Consider the following 18,498-nt stretch of genomic DNA (forward strand, 5'->3'; position numbering starts at 1 on the left):
GTTTTTACACAACAAAATAGCTTCCGTGTTGTAGGGTCGAGGCACTGTTGGCGCCCTCTAGAGTCTTGGATGTACGTGCTGCATATTATCCATCCAAGAATCGAAAATAAAATAAAATAAAAAAATAAGTATAATAAAATAAAATAAAAGATAATATAAAAATAATAAAATAAAATAATAATACATTAAAATAATAAAATAAAATAAAAAAATAAAAAAATATAAAAATAATAAAAAATAATATCATAAAATAATAAAATAAAATAAGTATAATAAATAAAATAAAATAATAAAATATAAAAATATAATAAAATATAAAAATAATAAAATAGTAAAAAATAAGTGTAATAAAATCAAATAAATAAAATATAAAAATAATATCATAAAATAATAAAATATAAAAACAAAAAAATAGTAAAAAATAAGTGTAATAAAATAAAAATAAGAGAAAATAATAAAATAATAAATAAATAATAAAATAAAGCAAATATAATATAATAAAATGAAATAAAATGATATGATAAATAAAATAAAATTATAAAATAAAATAAAACTAAAGTAAAAATAATAAAATAAAATGAATAGAAAATAAAAACATAAAAAATATATAAAAAATAAATTAAAATACAATAAAATAATACAAAAATTAAATAAAGTAAATAATAAAATAAATAAAATATAAAAATAATAAATTAGTAAAAAATAAGTGTAATAAAATAAAAATAAGAGAAAATAACACAATTAAATAAAAAATATAAAATAAAACTAAAGTAAAAAATAATAAAATAAAATGAATAGAAAATAAAAACATAATAAATTAAAATACAATAAAATAATACAACAATTAAATAAAGTAAATAATAAAATAAATAAAAATAATAAAATAGTAAAAAATGAGTGTAATAAAATTAAAATAAGAGAAAATAATACAATTTAATAAAAAATCATAAAATAAAATAAAACTAAAGTAAAAATAAAATAAAATGAATATAAAATAAAAACATAATAAATTAAAATAATAAAACAATACAAAAATTAAATAAAGTAAACAATAAAATAAATAAAATAAAACATAGTAAAATAAAATGATAGTGTAGAACCTCGTATAGTATAAAGTATAAAATTGTATAAAATAGTATAAAATAATAAAATAGCATTTTTTAAGATAAAACATTTAAACATCCAGATTTTTGTTTTATTATTTAAAAACGTATTACTTATTACTTTTTACTTATCTGTTCTTTTTTATTGTTAGGTTGTGTTGTGAAATTACTAAGATTTTTTCTTAAATAGCGTTTGATTACTAGAGATGCACCGATCGATCGGCATCCGATCGCAATCGACCGATAGGGGCGCTATCGGTTTTGATCGGAGTTCTCAAAATAGATCAGAGCAGGCCGATCAGATGACGTTTACAACAACAAACAGCCGCCAGAGCACGCATTCCCACTTCTCAGACTAGGGTCTCCTAATGGGCGTGGCTGTCTCTACAACGCATTAACACTGAAGATGACGTCGCCGGTGAGGGGATTTCCTCCCCTCTGGTCTATGCATCCCTGCCTCTGCTGAATTATTTTTATCCACGGTGGGGATAAAACGTCCCGCGAAGCCGCTCCTACGTCCCGATCTAAATCAAATTATTTGCAATACGCGCTTTAAAGTCGCCTAAATCAAATGATTCGCCATACGCGCTTTGAAGTTGAACGTACTGAATCAAATGATTCGCGATCCGATTGGAGCGCTTCAAAACAGTGAATCTTTTTGCGACGCAGTGGTTTACTGATTCTGAGTTTCCAAAAAGCTCCGTTGATACTTTGCTCACCTTCTCTATAAAATGTATTCGTTGTTTGAAATTAAACCATTACTATTAATACAATGTTTTTATTAAATTGTGATCACATAATACAGCTTCTGTCATATTAAAAAAAATTCATGACCTGACACTCATTATCTGGTTCTTGCCTAAAAAGACGGGTATAATGCGCGTTGTTAACAGATTACAGTAACAGTTTGGTCAACCTCTCCCTATGGAGAGAGAAAAAAAAGTTTCTAAAAGCATCCCCCCCTCTGTTTTTTTTCACAAATTGCACCCTGTATATGTATATGTATGTGTATATGCATATGTATGGCATATTTATTTTGTTTTTCCACAAAAAGCTTGTTGCTAAACTCTAAATTGTGATTTTAAGAAAGAGCCTCCTGAGAGTTAAATGTTTATTATGGTGCACATGTGTGTTTTGCACATAATCATTTTTTTATTTTAAGATTTAACTCTTTTATTAGATTTAACTTTTTCCACAGAAAAACTAAGGTTCATAGTTTACAAATTGTGTCAGCTCTAAAAGAGTGAAATGTTGTGTTGTACATAATTACTGCCAAAAGACAGTTTAAGATAGTAAGCAACACTTACTCTATGTAAGCTGAGTCCAAGTTGTCTATGAGAGTCTTGAGAGTGTTCAATATTGAAATTTGCCTCAGCCTGCAATAAAACTGGTCAATTCATGATACTTTCTCATTTCCTACTTTTTATACTAATAATACAATGTCAATGTTTGTACATGAGACAACAATATTGAAGAATTTATGGATCTGACGCTGTGATCGGTAATATCGGGATCGGCAGATACTGCTTTTGGTGATCGGTGATCGGTGATCGGCCCCCAAAATCCAGATCGGTGCATCTCTATTGATTACCTGACATTACCTGTTTTTTGTGTGTTTTTTCATTCCTGACATAGTTCTATCTATGCTGAAGAGCTTACCTCGCAGACATTTAGCTTGTCACGCTTGTTTGGCGACATTTTTGTCTGACACTTTTTGACAAGGATAAAATAATACAAATTTTAAATTAAAGAATAGCCAGAAAAAAATAATGTATTATAGAAAATTGTAGTTTTAATGTGCTACAATGTGATCTCACGGGCCTTTTATTTTGAAATGCGCGCTCGCTCCTGCGGCTGTCGCAGTGCACGGCAGTGATGACGCGCCGCCGCTGTCATAGAGCTCCAGTCCAGCGATCAGGAAAGAAGCTGAAACTCGTCTCGACGGAACTAAAATATCACGGTACTTACATTCCTTTATTATCTTTTACCCTCTAGAGAAACGGAAAACATCTGAAACACGTTAAATAAAGCGCTGCTTTCATTTGACAGGCTTCGGAGTTTAAATGATTAATTATTAATGTTTACCATCAGCCAGCTGGAGAATATTTTAGGATGTTTTGGGGGTGATTCCGATGCACAAGTCATCTAAGTAAAGGTTTAGACATATAATTGAGTGTTTTTTGATAACTACAAACCATATAAACTTAACAAATCTGGTATATTTTTTGTTTGTTTGTCTAGCTGGAAAAGCTACCTGTCTTTCTCTCTGCCACTGCATCACATGTATAATATATTCGTATATCTCAAATATCAGTCAAATGTAAGTTTAGTTACTTACAGGCATAATAATATGTTGTTCTGAAAACATCATATGATGTATTTGCTTATTTTTCTTTAGGTTTTTCAGAGTTTAGAGAACTAGCGTTGTTTGTTTACAAACATTTTTCATCTTATGTGTGTTGTGTATTGTTTTGACTTAGTGGTAATATTGAACACTATAAATTACCAGTCAAACATTTTTAATGTTTTTCTTTTCAAAGAACATTACGTTACATTTTTTCAGGATTCTTTGATGACTATAAAGATCTAAAGATCAGCATTTATCTGAAATAAAAAGCTTTTGTAACATTATACACTATACCATTCAAAAGCTTGTATAATATCAGTATAATATTTTTTGGGGGAAAGAAATTAATACTTTTATTTAGCAAGGACGCTTTAAATTGATCAAAAGTTATGATAAAAAACATTTCTAATGTTACAAAAGATTTCTATTTCAAATAAATGTTGTTCTTCTGAGCTTTCTGTTCATCAAAGAAACCTGAATAAATTCTACTAATAATAATAATTGTTTTTTGAGCAGCAAATCAGAATATTAGAATGATTTCTGAAGGATCATGTGACTGGAGTATTGATGCAAAAATTCAGCTTTGAAATTTCAGCTATAAATTACATTTTAAAATATATTCAAATAGAAAATGGTTATTTTAAATGGTAAAAATATTTCAAAATTGTATTGCTTTTGCTGTACTTTGGATCCAATAAATGCAGGTTTGGTGAGCAGAAGAGACTTCTTTAAAAAAACATTAAAAACCTTTTTTTTTTTTTCAAAAACTTTTGACTGGTAATGTATATGCTTTATTTACTACTTTTATGTCAAATTTCTGATGATTAAATTTAAAAATAACATTTCATACAATAATCAGACTCAATCAGACAATTCATTTGTGTGTGTTTTTCTAATATACATCTTATAATTATGGAAGCTTGTTTCTGCTTTGAGATAAAAAGGTAAATTAATTGCAGTTGTTTTTATCTCACAATTCTGATACCTTTTGTGCAATTCTGAGTTTATTTCTCACACTTCTCACAGCCACAAGATATACATGCAGTTGTCAGATAGAAAATTGCAATTAACTTTTTTTTTTTTTTAGTTTCTATACTGAAGATAGTTCCAAGTATGGTGTACTTAGTAATTGATGTTTAAGTAAACAAAGTTTAGACTGTGTACTAAACACTTTGACTGCCAATTCAGCATCTAGATCAAATAACATCTGCTGACAGACTAATAGAAACTATATAAGATAGTGTGACCTCGACTGTGACGCTTTTGTTCACAGTTTTTCTGTGTACTTTTCTTTATCAGGTCACTGCGATATTGTCAGCACTTCTTCGTAGTTCTTATGGATGCCACCTGCTGTTTCTGCTGAACTGCTGCTCTTCTTGACGTCCAGAGGGCCATGAGCCCAACCAGTTCCTGTCTGCAATATGAGCCTCCGAACCGTAGGGGGCGCTGTGCTCAGCTCCCTGGGCCCTAGTCTGGCAGCTCAGGCTGGAGGAGCCTGGAGCTCCATCTCTTTCAGACCCATACCATCCTTGCTTCAGACCATGGTACCTGCGGGTTACACCGCGCTACAAGAGGAACGGCTGGCTATGGTGGACCTTAGCACACCCAAGCCAGAGTCCCTCAAAAATGGGTTCCACCGAGAGCCCCGACGCCACTCGGACCGCAGCAGCCGAACGTCCATCACACTGTCTGATGCTGGAGACGGACGCTATGCAGAGACTGACCCCATGCTGCCTGAAGGCAGGCTCTCAGGAGAAGAGGCTGATGAGGAAGAGGAGAGCGAGGAGGAAGGGCAACAGCAGGCAACTAGAAATATGCCCAAAGAGTCACCCCTCGCCATGGCATTGCAGATACTGGTGCCCTTCCTTCTAGCTGGGTTTGGGACGGTTTCAGCTGGAGTAGTACTGGATATAGTACAGGTGAGATTCTGAAACCTTAAAGGGAGTATTTACTCACCTTTATGTTGTTCCAAAAGTGTTGGAAGTTTGTTTTAAAGGGATAATTCACCCAAAAATGGAAAATATGTCATTAATTGCTCACCCTCATGTTGTTCCAAACTTGTAAGACCTTCATTCATCCTCGGAAGGCAGATATATTTTAGATGAAATCCAAGAGCTTTCTGACCCTGCATAGACAGCAAGAGTGCTACCACGGTCAAGGCACAGAAAAGCAGTAAGGTCATTGGTAAAACAGTCCATGTGACATCAGTGGTTCAACCATAATTTAACAAAGCTACGAGAATGCTTTTTGTGCACAAAGAAAACAAAAATAACAACTTAATTCAACAATGCACCATGGGTTGTAGTACCCTTGCTATCTGTGGAGAGTCAGAAAGCTCTCGAATTTCATCAAAAATATCTTAATTTGTGTTCTGAAGATGAACGAAGGTCTAATGGGTTTGGAACAACATGAGGGTGAGTAATTAATTACAGAATTTTCATTTTTAGGTGAACTATCCCTTTAAGGAACTCAAAAGAAGGTATTTTGAAGACATTTTTGCCCAGATAATGAAAGTCAATGGGGTCCAAAATTACATTGGACCCCTATTGACATTCATTTATAAATACAAAATACACTGAAGCAGTTTTTTTTCATTCTTATTTTATTGTTACACAAAAAGGGATGGACCTCTGGTCATTCTGTTTTCATAAAATAAATATTATTACTTAAAAATATTATACAGTGTATTTTTGGCTATTGCTACAAATATACCTGTGCTACTTAAGACTGGTTTTGTGGTCCAGGATCTCACATTATTTTAAGGTTTATTTATTTATTTATTTATTTATTTTAAGGATGATTATGCTAATATAACCTAATTTAAATATTTTAAGATTTTTTTCGGGTGCCCACTTGAAGTTTGTTGAGGCCCCTGGTGAGCCCCAGTCCCCTAGTTGAGAACCACCCCATAGACCTAATGTAAATCTCTCTTCTCTTTTATTACTTTTCAGCACTGGGAAGCATTCAAGAACATCACAGAGATTTTCATCCTGGTTCCGGCTCTTTTGGGTTTGAAAGGAAACCTAGAGATGACCCTCGCTTCCAGACTTTCCACAGCGGTTAGTATTCTAACTAACTACGATTTGCACTTAACTGCATCTAGCTTTAGTTTACTGTAGTAGTGTAGTGTGCCTTTAATTTTTTTAGAAGCTCTCATAAGAAGTGGTTCATGATGTGCTCTTGGCCCGTTTTGGGCATGCTCTCACCTGTCAGGTCCTGACGATTTATGCTAGTGCTCGATTCATGCATCTCCACAGACTAGGGCTGGTAGTAAAAACCATACAGCAGTGATAGAATGACTAGCTAGCCTGTTATTATGGTTATGACTCCATAGGCATTTCCAACCCCCACACTGTATGTCTGAGTAAGAAAAACAATCACTGGCTTTCAAGACAACATGTAATTCACATCTTTACTGCCTTAATAACTGTGCCTGGTCTTTCTGTGCACATTATTTATATTTAAAGAATAATATTTAAAAGAAAAAGTATTATAATCTGTGTAGTGTAATAACTTCTTTTACTTCAGAAACATATTTTCTGCTGACGCAACCAGTAATGTCACAATAGCTCAAACACAACGACAGAACATTTTATCAGTCATATATACAGTACACTTTCATATATATTGGCTGAGATACAACTATTTGTAAATCTGAGGGTGCAAAAAAATCTAAATATGGAGAAAATCGCCAGTTGTTGTCCAAATGAAGTTCTTAGTAATGCAAATTACTAATCAAAAATTAAGTTTTGATATGTTTAAGGTAGAAAATGTACAAAATATCTTCATGGAACATGATCTTTACTTAATATCGATCTTTACCTAATAATGATTTTTGCCATGAAATAAAAGTCGATAATTTTGACCCATACAATTTTTGGCTATTGCTACAAATATGTCTGTGCTACTTACGACAGAAATAAAAATCTATAAAATGTAGCATGAATTTAGTTTTATTGATTTATTTAGTTTATTAATATTCTTTTTTTTTTCTTGCACTTGTCAAAATGTTCTCTCACTATTATTATTTATTTATCATGCATGCATGTATGTATTTATTTTTTTTTATTTATTTTTTTTATTTCTTCATTTTATTATTATTATTTTATGCAGTTGTCAAATAAATAAATAAAAATTATATGATATAACATGAACTTTGGGGGCATTTATGTCACTTTCAGTGGCATTTTTGCCATGAGCAACATTATGAGATACTGAAAGTGACATAAATGTTCCCAAAAATCCCAAAATAAAAATGTTATATCATGTCATTTTTTTATTTATCTGACAACTGCAAAAAATAATAATACTAGTACGAAGTAAAACATTAATAAATACATACATGCATGCATAATAAATAAATAAATAATAATTGTGAGATTAGTTTATATCTCACAATTCTGAGTTTATATTTGACGAGTGAGATATAAACTTACAGTTGCATGAAAAATTTCCAAATTGTGAGATAAAAAGTTGCAATTACCTTTATTTTTAATTCTATAGCAGAAACTTGCTTCCTTAAGTATTAGAAGTGTATTGGAAAAAACACATAGATTGATTGTCTGATAGAGTCTGATTATAAAGTTAACCAACAGAAATTTGACATAAAAGTAACAAAGCATATGTTTCACGTTGTCATTAAAAACGTATTATGCCTTTAAACTTTTCGTAGTTAAAGTCTCAGGTGTGTTTATATGTGTGCATAGACAAGTGTAGTTTACATAAGCTATTTTATTAACAGATCCTCTCCCACTCTCCTCTCTTGGCCTTTCCTCTGGGCGCTTGAGGCTCGGCTGCTATCTGCTGACAGAGAGATTTTATTTTATTAAGTTTTTTTTTTTTTGGTAGCTAGTGTTTTTTCCCCCTCAGTACGTGACTTTAGAGCTCAGAGGGGTTTCAGCTCATGCCGTTTAGCGTCTAGTGTTCTCATGGCAAATCTGTCGTCCCCCCTCGAGGTGAAAGAATAAACAAACCCTGGCGGTGTGGACCGAGCGGAGGAGAGGGGCTAAAGTACAGGCCTTCTGTTCACCCTCATGCAGCTGGGGGAAAAAAGAAAAACACACACTGAGTCTATTGCCCTCAGACGACTCTCTCCTACACGCTGCTCTTTCACATTTACATTTGTTTCCTGTATTTTCCTAAGCACACACACACTGGCTCATCGGTTGTGGAGTCAACCATCTTGTTACTCTGTGGGCAGAGATCCATTCCAAACTCGAAATATTATTATCTTTACCTCATATGGTGGTTTTCTTTTCAGTGTAAAATATGCCAATGCCAAAATCTACCACTCAGACGTAATTTGGTCACAATTTTTTCTCTCTTGATGGTTTTCTTGTTTAGGTTTGAAGGTCCAAAATTAAATGATTAAAAGAAATCTTTATATTTTTTATTTTAAGCCATTAGGGCTTAGAGCCATTATGACATTTTGCTCTTTTTTTGATTGATATAAATAATAATGAAATAAATCTAAATAAATCATTCATAAATGCATTCAATTACACTATATTACACAATGTATATATTTTTTGGGAATAACACTCATTTAAAAAGGTCACAATAAACAAGATCCTAATATTCCTAAATAAGATTACCTTTTCTTGTTTTTCTTTTGATTTTGGGGTGAATATGTTTGAAATATTGATCATTTATCAATGCTTTCCACCTTTTTAAACTTTTTACATTTACTTTTTAACATAAAGAGTGCTAGAAAAGGTACATAAAACATGATGAATGTGTGTGACTGAATGCAGTAGCAATGAGAAAAAAAAGCTTGTTCATGAATTTTGTTGTCTGCAGGTGAATGTGGGGAAAATGGACTCACCTATAGAGAAGTGGAATCTTATTATTGGGAATTTGGCACTGAAACAGGTAAGCGCATTCAGTTCTGCTTACATGTACAGTACAAACAAACGCCATCAGAAACCCAGTACATTTAAATATGCTCACACTGTTATTTTGCATAAGGGTTTTTACCTAGAAAAGGAACAGAAACCTTAATAAGATTACGGGTTTCTGTATTTGCACAGACACTAATAAAACAAAGTGTCTGTATACAGTAAGTGTATAAATAATAATTCAAGTAATTAAATATTTTTTTATGTGTATATATATACATATATATATAAAAAATATTTAAATATAATCTATTTATATACAGTTTCTGTTTTATTATTATATTTGTACCCTTTTTTTAAATCTTTAAAATAATAAAAATATAAAAGAATGTAAGATTAAAAATAATTAAAAATAAATTCATTAATTAAACATTAAATGAATTCATTTCTATATAAATATATTTATTTATTAATTATTTTAATATTACATTAAAATGTATATACCTTCCCTCTCTCTATATACACATTTAATTTAATTAAAAAGTGTAATTAAAATTGTCAATAAAAATGTGTTCATTAAATTAATTTAATCTAGAATTGTATAATTGTCTAATCTAATTGTATATTTAAATATAATATATACAATTTCTAGTTTTATGTTAATATTTCTACTTTTTATGTTATAGGAAGAATAATAAAATATAAAATATATATTAATAAAATGATAAAAATAAGATAATATAATGTAAAAAGATAAATTCAAATTGAATGAATTAATTTCTATTTATATATTATATTGATTATATATATTACAATTAATAAAAAAAGTGATTAAAATTAAGTAAAATTTATTCTTTTAAAAAATATAATCTAGAAATTTGATATTTAAATATATTTATATACAATTTCTAGTTTTATATTATATTTAAAAACGTTTATGTTATAAAAATAACAATACAATATAAAAAATATAATAAAAATATAAAAAATAAGATAAAATAAAACCAAAGCAATACCTGTTCTTGTCTTAGGACAACTTTGATCAACTTTTTTAATCCAGTATATGACCCTGGCCCTGGACCACAAAACCAGTCATAAGGGCAAGTTTTTTTTTTTAAATTGAGATATCAAATCGAATCAAATTATACATACTGAATAAATAAGCTTTCCGTTGATATATGTGACCCTGGACCACAAAACCAGTCTTAAGTCGCTGGGGTATATTTGTAGCAATAGCCAAAAATACATTGCATGGGTCAAAATTTTTTATTTTTATTTTATGCCAAAAATCATTAGGAAATTAAGTAAAGGTCATGTTCCATGATGATTCTTTGTCAAATTCCTACTGTAAATATATCAAAATGTAATTTTTGATTAGTAATATGCATTGTTAAGAACCTAATTTGGACAACTTTAAAGGTGATTTTCTCAGTATTTTGATTTTTTTGCACCCTCAGATTCCTGATTTTCAAATAGATGTATCTCGGCCAAATATTGTCCTATCATAACAAACCATACATCAATAGAAAGCTTATTTATTGAATATTCATATGATGTATACATCTCAGTTTTGTAAAATTTAACCTTATGACTGGTTTTGTGGTCCAGGGTCACATATGGTAGTTAGGATAGAACAATATTTAGATTTTCAACTATTTAAAAATCTGGAATCTGAGGGTGCAAAAAAATCTAAATATTAAGAAAATCACCTTTAAAATTGTCCAAATGAAGTTCTTAGCTATGCATATTACTAATTAGGGCTGCACGATATATCGCATGCGATATCCATCTTGTCAGTAAAGCCAGTTCTATAATCAGTAGTACATCTCCATCACCTGTGCACGTTCAAATTGAACAGCGCTTATTACACAGACAAGCAGAGCAAACTTGATGATATCATCTGTGTGGTTTTCCGCTGCTTGCAAGTGAATTATGGCTCTGTGTACTAAGCGCTGCTCTATCTGAACGTGCATATGCAACGTGAAATGGAGATACACTACTGATTACAAAACTGGCTTTACTGACAAGATGCACATTGAGATATTGTGCAGCCCTATTACTAATTACTATTACTAATTCAAATTAAGTTTTGATATATCTACAGTAGAAAATGTGCAAAATATCTGCATTGAACATGGTCTTTATTTAATATCCTAATGATTTTTGGCATAGAAGAAAAATGTATAATTTTGACCCATACAATGTATTGTTGGCTATTGCTACAAATATACCTGTGCGACTTATGACTGGTTTTGTGGTCAAGGGTCACATACACACACACACACACACACACAAAGAAAATAACTAATTTCTGTTTATGTTATATTTATTATTTAGATTTTTTAAATGAATGAAACCTAGTGTTACCTCTGCCTGACTCTCTTTCTCAGGTGCAGGCCACAGTAATAGGCTTCCTGGCAGCCGTAGCGGCTGTTGTACTAGGTTGGATTCCTGAGGGAAAGTTTCAGATGGGTCACGCCGTGTTGCTGTGTTCCAGTAGTGTCGCCACAGCCTTCATAGCATCTCTGCTGCAGGGTCTGTACTACAGATTAACCTCTAATACTCTTACATGTGTTTACTAAAGCAATTCTTTTCATGAAAAATAATGGCCACATTGTTATATCACATTCCCACATTAATCACGTTTGAATTGCATTTCACATTATGAATGTCCACTTCCAAGTGGGTAAGGTGAACAGTGTCTCTTCTCTTTAGGTATTATAATGGTGGGTGTGATTGTGGGCTCTAAGAAGACCGGCATCAACCCTGATAATGTAGCTACACCCATTGCCGCCAGTTTCGGTGACCTGATCACGCTGGCCATCCTGGCATGGATCAGCCAGGGCCTCTACAACTGCCTAGGTGAGAAAGTTGATTTTTTAGACATCACAGGTACATTCGATTTGAAAGTATGCACCTAAAAAGTACATACGAACAATGCCTCACAACCTCAAATGAGTCACTTTAGCCAGCTATGTAGACAGCAGACGGCAAGACAGCTCACTAGCAATAAAGTAAGAATAAAGCCAGAAAGAGATTTATTTTTTGCCCAGAATAGATAGTAGGTCACAGTTTGATAAATGTATAGTTTCTCTCCAGCAGATCAGCGATGCTTTCTGTGTTCTACCACAAGAGGGCGCAAGAAACCATCACTTTAAATTGCAGCCTTGAGTGAATTCCATTTAGATTCACTTGTAAAGCTGACTGAAGAATATTATGTGAAAAACTGATTATATTTCAGGCTTTATCTGTCATATTAGGGTATGATCGGTTATATATTTTAAACGTGGCAGCACATTTCACACTCTCACACTCTATTGCAGGTGTCAGCAGATGCGAGGCGTAAGTTACAGTTTATAGGGCAGTGGGGTTGATATGTTTTATGGGTAGGGTCATGCTGCTAATGAGTCTGGTTGAGGACAATGAGAGTGTTGTGACACAGTGCATGACCTCGCTGGGTTTACGTATCCACATTCTCATGAAATACACACACAGGCCTCACTATGTAGTTCTCTATCTCTCTCTCTCTTTCTCTCTCTCTCTCTCTCTCTATATATATATACACACACACACACACACACACACACACACACACACATATTTATACATTTTTGGGATCAGCAAGATTTCTTATGCGCATCAAGGCTGCATTTATTTGATCAAAAATACAGAAAAAGCAGTAATATTTAGAAAAAGTATTGCAATTTAACATAATGGTTTTCTATTTTAATAGACTTTAAAATAGAATTTATTTCTGTGATGCAAAGCTGAATATTCTTCAGTCGTTACTACAGTCTTCAGTGTCACATGATCCTTCAGAAAACATTCTAATATTCTGATTTATTATCATTCGTATTATTATTATCAAGCTGTGAAACTTTTTTCAGGATTCTTTTATGAATAAAACGTTAAAAAGAACATCATTAATTTAAAATAGATATTTTTTAACAATATACACTAATGTTCAAAAGTTTGAAGTCAGTAAATTGTTTTTTCTCTCTTGTTTTGATAGAAATTAATACTTTTATTTAGCAAGGATGTGTTACATTGATAAAAAGTGACAGTAAAGATGTATATTGTTAGAAAAGATGTCCATTTAAAATAAATGCTGTAATTTTTGTTAAAGATAAAATAAAAAGTATCACTGGTTTCAAACAAATATTAAAAACATTCCAACATTGATAATAAATAAGCTTATTAGAGTGATTTCTGAAGCACCATTTGACACTGAACACTGCAGTAATGATGCTGAAAATTCACCTTTGCATCACAGAAATAAATTATATTTAAAGCATATTAAAATACAAAACTGTTATTTTAAATTGTAATAATATTTCACTTTTTTCTGTATTTTTAATCAAATAAATGCAAAAAAACACTAAGCTTTTGAACAATGTATGTGTGTATATATTTATAATATTTGGGTCAAAGACGAAAAGGGTTTAAGCATAAACGCAATAAGTGAAATACGGCTTAAAAAATAAAGTTTTCTGTTTAATTAATTGCATTTTTGTTTTTCTGAGCAAAAAATTAATATACTTTTTCCCCTAATTTACAGAAGACGCCCACTTAAATGTCATTCAGTGTAACAGTCTTGTCAAAAATCAAATTTATGACATTAAAAATACAAATTACTTTCACCCTAAATACTAATTAGTTTTAATTCAATATTTTTACAATTTGCCACTATCCTAGATTTTGCCCATTTGTCAGAAATAATTTGTACTCATTTAAAACACAATAAAATTTAATATGCTCCCTTACTCTTTATATATTTTAAAATGTACAAGTCAGAATAAGCATGTTGTTTGAATTTTTGCATAAATATTATGTTACACTGAATTACAATGTACAGATCTGGCCATTAAAAATGCATCTATTTTCACGCGGCAGCCTGCAATTCGGCACGCGTGGCCACGCGTCCTGCCGCAGCGGCTTTTTTAGATTTTTTTACAACGTTGTTGCACTTCATATAATATCCACCAGGAGGCGCAAGGAACAACATTCTGTAGCCAAACACCATGGCCAGCTCTAGGGGGCGTTGGTCACAAATACCAGTACAATAGTTCAATGATTCCTCTTTCCTGAAATTATGGTTCAAACCAATAGCAAAAAGATAGCCTATTCATAAGCAGGTGCAGTTGTATTGTTATTTTGTTTTCTTTCTTTGTTTTCCTGACGAACATTTATTAGACTGCATCGGAAATAGAAATGTTAATTTCGGTTATTTTATTTTTCCAACCGACAACTGACGTAAACCGCTAAATTCGTTTTCAGGGATTAATTATACACAAGCAAGAAGCAGCATAAACATCAGAACCTCACGCGCAGAGCTTATGCACAGAGAAAAACCCAATAAACCTATATATAATAGTAAATAAAATAGGCCCACATAAGAAATATATGTTTTTCTTTTCTGAATGAATAATAATTTAACAAATTAATAAGTAGCAAGCCTATATGCAGAATTTTAGGCAATTTCTGTGATGCGCCCTTAAACCAGCATCTTGTTTCCATTTTTATTTTTATTTTTTTACAAATAGCCATTTGAGCAATGCCGTACTCTTGAACGAGTATTGTAAGCTGTATCCACTTTATTAAGGGGAAAAAAATCAAGTGATCCTGACGGCGCCACGGGCAGTCAAATAACTCGACAACTTTCACCTTCAGAATAAAATACATTATATATTTCAGCGTTTTAAAGCAACATCAAATTAAGATATGCATGTTTAAGAGGTAGTTCGTCTTTTTCTTTTTCTAAGATACACAATTTTAGATACACTGACAATTAATTTGAGTAGAGACAGAAATGGGAAGGATAAATATAAACTACAGTATTTTTGCGATTTTGGTGCTTAGAAATTTATTCTAAGTGGGCAGCGGGCGAATAATATAGTTAATATAGCGCGGAGCGGGTGGATGCGGAATAAAACCTCATGGAAGCGGGACTGGAAAAGCACTTTGTTATATCCTATAGACTATTTAGATACTTCATCATCAAGCAAAAATTTATTCATAAGCAGGAGCAGTTTTATTATTATTTTCTTTTATTTTTTTCCTGATGAACTTTTATTAGACTGCATTGAAAATAGAAATGTTAATTTCTGTTTTTTTTTTTTTCCAAACGACAACCGACGCGTTTAGTTGTTATTAACGACAAGATTGTGTTACATTACATTTAAATTTAAATTGAAACGTGGCTGTGACACATTAATAACAGCTAAATTCGTTTTGAGGGGTTAATTGTACACAAGCAAAAAGCAGCAGAAACATCAGAACGCGCAGATCTTATGCACAGAGAAAACCCAAAAAAAGCTGTATGTAAAATAAATTTGCTACAAATAAATTTGCTACACAGCTGTATGTAAAATAAGCATGCTACACAACTCCTCGTCCAGGCCCTGGTCATTTCCAGGCTGGACTACTGCAATGCTCTTTTAGCTGGTCTTCCAGCATGTACAACCAAGCCTCTACAAATGATTCAGAATGCAGCAGCACGACTGGTCTTCAACGAGCCCAAAAAGGCCCATGTTACACCTCTCTTCATATCCCTGCACTGGCTACCGGTTACAGCACGCATCAAATTCAAGACACTGATGCTGGCATATAGGACAGCCACCGGATCATCACCTGCCTACCTCCATTCACTACTACACATCTACACTCCTTCCAGAAGACTGAGATCCTCTAGTGAAAGACGCCTCATTGTACCACCACAGAGAGGTATTAAATCACTGTCCAGAACATTCTCGTTCAATGTCCCTGCCTGGTGGAATGATCTTCCCACCCCTATCCGGAATGCAGACTCCTTAACAGCTTTCAAACGACTGCTGAAAACCCATCTTTTTCGACACTATCTGACTCAATAAATAAAAAAATAAAAAAAAAAAAATCCTCCCTTCTAGCCTGTTTTTCCTCTCTTTCTTGATCTTCTCCTTCTAGCCTGCACTCTTCTAACAACGCCTGATATATGGTATTTTTGAACACTTCCTATGTTGATCTGCCTCCTTAGGATGAATCACTTGTTGTACTCCCAATTGTAAGTCGCTTTGGATAAAAGCGTCGGCTAAATGAATAAATGTAAATGTAAATAAACATGCCCATATGCGAAATATAAATTTCTTAATGAATAATAATTTAACAAAACGAAATAAAATAAAATTAATAAGTAGCAAGCCTATATGCAGAATTGTAGGCAATTTATGTGATGCGCCCTTAAACCAGCATCTTGTTTACATTTTTTTTTACAAATAGCATACACATCTGCATCTTTTAAAGCAACATCAAATTAAGATATGCATGTTTAAGAGGTAGTTTTTCTTTTTCTAAGATACACAATTTTTGATACACTGACAATTAATTTGAGAGAGGAATAGAAATGGAGAGGATAAATATAAACTACAGCTTTTATAGAGTTAATAATTAATTAATTAATTTATTATTATTATTATTATTATTATTATTATTATTATTATTATTATTATTATTATTTTGATTTGTTTTTGCGATTTTGGTGCTTAGAAATTTATTCTAAGCGGGCAGCGGGCGAATAATATATTTAATATAGCGGGAGCGGGTGGATGCTCGTGGAATCGGGACTGGAAAAGCACTTTATTGTTATATCCTATAGACTATACTTCATCATCAAGCATGGGCGTCGGAAGCAAAATAAATGTGGGTGGGTCCTCCCCCAGAAAATAAATACTTTAGTATATGCCATTTTCTGTAGTCTGGTGCCTTTTTATTTAATGTTTTTACACAATGCAAATAGGCCATATTTACAAATATTACAAAAGACATGTGTTGCGCAACATTTTCAGTGGCGTAAGTGATAATACGAGTAACATATCGTCTTTGACGCGGGAGACCCGAGTTCGCGTCCGCCTTTTGGTGAAATCATTTTCGAAAACGTCTCCCTTTTCACTTATATCACATCGGAAAGGCATTTGTTTATTTGTTAATTAATGAAATAATTGAAAAGTTGAAATAAAGTATCAACTAGGGTTAGGTCACCTAACTTAAGTGTATCTGAGCACTATACTGTACTTTTAGGAGTGTTAATAATTAATTGTATTATTATTATTATTTTTATTATTATTATTATTGTCTTTAGATTTGTTCTTACATTTTTGATGCTGTACATTATGATGGCGCACTGCCCATGCATTTTTTTTTTCTTAAAAACTAATTGAAGTGAAAGGGAAGAAACCCATGTAGATTTGGCCTAATGTCCATGTAAATACTATAGCCTAGTATTATATCCTAATATAGAAAATAATTTAGACAAATAAACAGAAGGCTCACTTTTAAAAACAATAAAGCTTAGCCTATATGACTGACAACGAATACAATTGTTAAGTATCAAAAGTGCTCCAGTGAGTTATGCAATTTTTTTCCACCTTTTTTTCTTTTTCTTTTTTTTAAAGTGGAAAAGTAGTTTTTCTATTTGGGAGAAGTTCGTTAAGTCTGTCTCTTAACAGCTTCCAGTCACGAACTGCGGGTACTCCGACCAACGATCAGTAGGCTACAAGGTTTTTTTTTTTTTTTTTTTATTCCTCTTTAAACAGCTCCGATTTACATCATTTTAGCCTGGGAGGAGGCTTAAGTCTGTTCTGGGAAACCAAAGGGAAGTGTTTTTTTTCTTTCTTTTTTTCAGTTTTCTGAAAAGTAGCCGTTAATGAGGCATCAGCGTTAAGCTGCATGCAGTATAAAGAGCGAAATGTTTATGAATGGCAGAGTGGGGGTGGGGTGGGGTGTTGAATGCTGTCTGTTGCCTTGTTGTAATCAACATTTGGAGACTTTTGGGGGTGCTGGGGGCGGATTCCGACTGCATTCAGTTGCATTTCGAATTCAGCATTCAAATGCATGCCAGGGAGAAGGGGAAAGCTTTCCTCACTCGCTCCACTTTTTTCAAAACATTAGTGTCCACGGCCCTGACACCAGTGATGCGCGGGTCAGTGGGTAAACAACCCGAACCCGACCGTTTTCAACTAACCCGCCCGCAACTCGGACCGCCGAATAAAAAAATGAAATATTGTACCCGACCCGCCTCCTGACCCGTACGTTTAATATTAGAGTGATTATGCTGTGGAGATGCGGTCTGAAATTTCCCGACATCTGAAATCCATTGGTGTACAAGCTACTTTAAAATAAAATAATGTGTCCTGTTGTAAAGTCGTTGCCGTATTGTTGTGTATGAAGTTCAGATGTT

General features: G+C 32.5%; 1 protein-coding gene across 1 annotated transcript in view; it reads left to right on the forward strand.

Annotated features, from left to right (window-relative positions):
- Positions 1-2,997: 2,997 nt before the first annotated feature.
- Positions 2,998-18,498, forward strand: part of slc41a2b (solute carrier family 41 member 2b) — a 46,230-nt gene continuing 30,729 nt past the window's right edge. Inside the window, exons 1-6 of the mRNA XM_073838036.1 lie at positions 2,998-3,063; positions 4,750-5,369; positions 6,402-6,509; positions 9,250-9,321; positions 11,678-11,822; positions 12,003-12,149. Coding sequence (XP_073694137.1) covers positions 4,872-5,369; positions 6,402-6,509; positions 9,250-9,321; positions 11,678-11,822; positions 12,003-12,149 — 970 coding nt within the window. The 5' untranslated portion in view covers positions 2,998-3,063; positions 4,750-4,871. The remainder of the gene's footprint in view (positions 3,064-4,749; positions 5,370-6,401; positions 6,510-9,249; positions 9,322-11,677; positions 11,823-12,002; positions 12,150-18,498) is intronic.

This window comes from Garra rufa, chromosome 4 (genome assembly GCF_049309525.1).
Source record: "Garra rufa chromosome 4, GarRuf1.0, whole genome shotgun sequence".
In the NCBI taxonomy this organism is placed as follows: domain Eukaryota; kingdom Metazoa; phylum Chordata; class Actinopteri; order Cypriniformes; family Cyprinidae; genus Garra; species Garra rufa.